The 3,921-nt window shown below is 60.0% G+C and overlaps 1 protein-coding gene across 1 annotated transcript; it reads left to right on the top strand.

The window, feature by feature from the left end:
- Positions 1 to 149: 149 nt before the first annotated feature.
- On the top strand, positions 150 to 3,806 carry PPP1R16A (protein phosphatase 1 regulatory subunit 16A). The gene is made up of 8 exons (XM_014956101.1): positions 150 to 266; positions 1,090 to 1,235; positions 1,330 to 1,433; positions 1,521 to 1,645; positions 2,100 to 2,225; positions 2,316 to 2,391; positions 3,370 to 3,499; positions 3,598 to 3,806. The coding sequence occupies exons 1-8, from the start codon at positions 150 to 152 to the stop codon at positions 3,731 to 3,733; spliced, it is 960 nt and encodes a 319-aa protein (XP_014811587.1). The 3' UTR covers positions 3,734 to 3,806.
- The last annotated feature ends 115 nt before the right edge of the window (positions 3,807 to 3,921 follow it).

Here is a 3,921-nt window from a genome sequence, read left to right on the forward strand (position 1 = left end):
TTTCAACCCCCTCCCCAAAAATCCCCAAATCCAACAATTTGGGGCTTAAAAATCCACCCTAAACCCCCCTTTTCCCTCCAAATATCCCTAAAAATGAAACCCAGCGCACGCACTGAGCGTTGGTGTGTGACGTCACTGATGGCACCAAAATGGGTCAAAATTGTCTTTTTTTTATATTTTCCCCCCCAAAAAAAGTTCGGGAATTCCTGGCGAGCGGAATCAGCCCCGATCTCTGCAACGAGGACGGACTCACGGCGCTGCACCAGGTGGGGGCTGCGGTGACGGGACGGGGGGCACCAACTGGGGACACCTTGGGGTCCTGGTGAAGGTGTCACCAGGGTGTCACCAGTTGGGGACACATTGGGATCCTGGTGAAGCCACCACCAGGGAGTCACCGGCTGGGGACATGTTGGGATCCTGGTGACAGTGAAGGTCCCATGGGGGATCCCAGTGAAGCCCCCACGGAGATGTCACCAGTTGGGGACATGTTGGGATCCCGGTGAAGCCCCCACTGGTTGGGGACATGTGGAGATCCTGGTGAAGGTGTCACTGGGGTGTCACCAGTTGGGGACATGTTGGGATCCAAGTGAAGCCCCCACTGGGGTGTCACCAGTTGGGGACACAGGGATCCCTGTGAAGCCCCCACCCGTTGGGGACACTTTGGGATCTTGGTGAAGGTGTCACCAGTTGGGGACACATTGGGATCCTGGTGAAGCCACCACCAGTTGGGGACACATTGGGATCCCAGTGAAGGTGTCAGTGGGTGTCACCAGTTGGGGACACGTTGGGATCCTGGTGAAGCCCACATTGGGGTGTCACCTCCTGGGGACACGTTGGGATCCTGGTGAAGCCACCACTGGGGTGTCACCAGTTGGGGACACGTTGGGATCCTGGTGAAGCCACCACCAGGGAGTCACCGGTTGGGGATACATGGGGGTCCTGGTGAAGCCCACACTGGTTGAGGGACACGTGGGAATCCTGGAGATGCCCCCACTGGGATGTCACCAGCTCCATCTCCGGTAGATTTTGGGTTGGTTTGGGGTGGGTTTTTGGGGGTTCCCCAGGGTGTCACCGATCTTCTCCTGCCAGTGCTGCATCGATGACTTCGGTGACGTGGTGACGATCTTGTTGGACGGCGGCGCCGACGTCAACGCCCGGGACAGCGAGCTCTGGACCCCCCTTCACGCCGCCGCCACCTGTGGCCACCTCCTCCTGGTCCAACTCCTCATCCAACGGTACCACCACCTTCCCCCCCTTCCCCCAGGGAGCTGGGGGAGGGGATGACCTTCACCGTGGTGGCCCTCATGGTCTTCTTTGTCCCCAAAACAGCGGGGCCGACCTCCTGGCCGTCAACTCGGATGGGAACATGCCCTACGACCTGTGCGAGGACGAGGTGACCTTGGATTGCATCGAGACGGCCATGGCGGAGCAAGGTGAGCTTCAACCTCGGGAGGTGGTGGGGTGGAGGTGGAGAAGAACCCCAGTGTCACCTCTCTTGTCACCCATCTTGTCACCTTCAGGTATCACCCAGGAGAAGATCGAGGAGGCTCGCGCTGCCACCGAGCGGGAGATGGTGCAGGAGATCCATCAGCTCATCCAGGATGGAGCCGATCTGGACGCCCAGCGAGGACACGGAGCCACCTTGGTAGGGACAAGTGCCACCCAGGGGGAGGGAAGGTGACAACCTCGGTTGAGTTGTGTCCTCCTCCAACCTTGTCCCCACCTCCCTTTCCATCTCCAGAGCTCCTCCATGAGGTTCTGAGGTTGCTCCTCCAACCACTGACCTTCTCCCATGGGGTTCTGAGGTTCTCCAGGAGCTGTGTTGAGGTTGCTCCTCCAACCACTGACCTTCTCCTATGGGGTTCTGAGGTTCTCCATGGGGTTCTGAGGTTCTCCATGGGGTTCTGAGGTTCTCCAGGAGCTGTGTTGAGGTTGCTCCTCCAACGACTGACCTTCTCCCATGGGGTTCTGAGGTTCTCCAGGAGGTTCTGAGGTTGCTCCTCCAACCACTGACCTTCTCCCATGGGGTTCTGAGGTTCTCCATGAGGTTCTGAGGTTGTTCCTCCAACCCTGTCCCTCCATCTTTCCATCTCTGGTAGCTTCACATCGCGGCAGCCAATGGTTACACCGAGGCGGCCGAGCTTCTGCTGGAGCACCGGGCCAGCACCCACGTTGGGGACGAGGACGGGTGGCAGCCCCTCCACGCCGCTGCCTGTTGGGGACAGGTAGGTGTCTGGAGGAAGAGGTGATGGCCACGTCCCCATGGTCATCACCCGCCCCCCAACCCGCGTGTCCTTCTGTGTCCCTATCTCCAGGTGCCGCTGGTGGAGCTGCTGGTGGCTCACGGCGCCGACCTCGACGGGAGATCGGTGCTGGATGAGACCCCCCTGGGTGAGTCTTGGGGGGGTGAGGTGGCCCAACTGGGTGTTGAGGTTGTCCATGGGGTTCTGAGGTTGGACCATTGGGTGCTGAGGTTGTCCTGTGAGGTTCTGAGGTTGGACCATTGAGTGTTGAGGTTGTTCATGGGGTTCTGAGGTTGCCCAACTGGGTGCTGAGGGGGCCCATGGGGTGCTAGGGTCGCCCCATGGGGGTCTGAGGGCGCCCCATGGGGTTCTGAGGTCGCCCGATGGGGTTCTGAGGTTGGACCATTGAGTGGTGAGGTTGTTCATGGGGTTCTGAGGTTGCCCAACTGGGTGCTGAGGTGGCCCATGGGGTGCTGAGGTTGTCCATGGGGTTCTGAGGTGATCCAACTGGGTGTTGAGGTGGCCCATGGGGTGCTGAGGTTGCCCAACTGGGTTCTGAGGTTGCCCAACTGGGTGCTGAGGTGGCCCATGGGGTGCTGAGGTTGTCCATGGGGTTCTGAGGTGATCCAACTGGGTGTTGAGGTGGCCCATGGGGTGCTAGGGTTGTCTCATGGGGTGCTGAGGTTGCCCCATGGGGTTCTGAGGTTGGACCATTGGGTGCTGAGGTCGCCCCATGGGGTTCTGAGGTTCTCCAGGAGCTGTGTTGAGGTTGCTCCTCCAACCACTGACCTTCTCCCATGGGGTTCTGAGGTTCTCCATGGGGTTCTGAGGTTGCTCCTCCAATCACTGACCTTCTCCCATGGGGCTCTGAGGTTCTCCATGGGGCTCTGAGGTTCTCCATGGGGCTCTGAGGTTCTCCGTGGGGTTCTGAGGTTCTCCATGAGGTTCTGAGGTTGCTCCTCCAACCACTGACCTTCTCCCGTGAGGTTCTGAGGTTCTCCAGGAGCTGTGTTGAGCTTGCTCCTCCAACCATTGACCTTGCCCTTGGGTGGGGTGGTCGGGGGGAGGTTCTACTGACCTTACCCCACGGGTGCCACCACCTCACGTCCCCCCCGTGTCCCCCCAGACGTGTGTGGTGACGAGGAGGTGCGGGCCAAGCTGCTGGACCTCAAACACAAACACGCCGCCCTCCAGAAGTCCCAGGAGAAGCACCATTCCCTCCTCCAGCGCCGCACCTCCAGTGCCGGCAGCCGCGGGTGAGTGCCACCACCTCCAGGTGACAACCTCCAGGTTGTCCCTTCCCCCCAAACCTCAACTTTTTTTGTGTGTGTCCCCCCAAAAAATCCTCCCCCAGGAAGGTGGGACGTCGCGCCAGCCTCTCGGAGCGCACCAACCTCTACCGCAAGGAGCTCCAGAGAGAAGCCATCGTCTGGCAACGAGGGGACAACCAGGAGGAGGACACCGTGAGTCACCTCCCCCCGCCTTGGTGACACTTCTGTCACCTCCCCCTCCCAAAAAAACCCCAAAACCCCCCCAAAAAACCCCAAAACCCCTCCGTTCTCCACCACCACGTTGCCACCAAAATGGTGCCACCACATTGTCCCCCATCTTTTTATCCCCCCCCAAAACAAGACACTGGGGGGGTGACACCCCACTGCCCCCATCTTGGTGACACCTT

The sequence above is a fragment of the Calidris pugnax genome, unplaced genomic scaffold, assembly GCF_001431845.1.
Source record: "Calidris pugnax isolate Ruff unplaced genomic scaffold, ASM143184v1 scaffold310, whole genome shotgun sequence".
Lineage (NCBI taxonomy): Eukaryota > Metazoa > Chordata > Aves > Charadriiformes > Scolopacidae > Calidris > Calidris pugnax.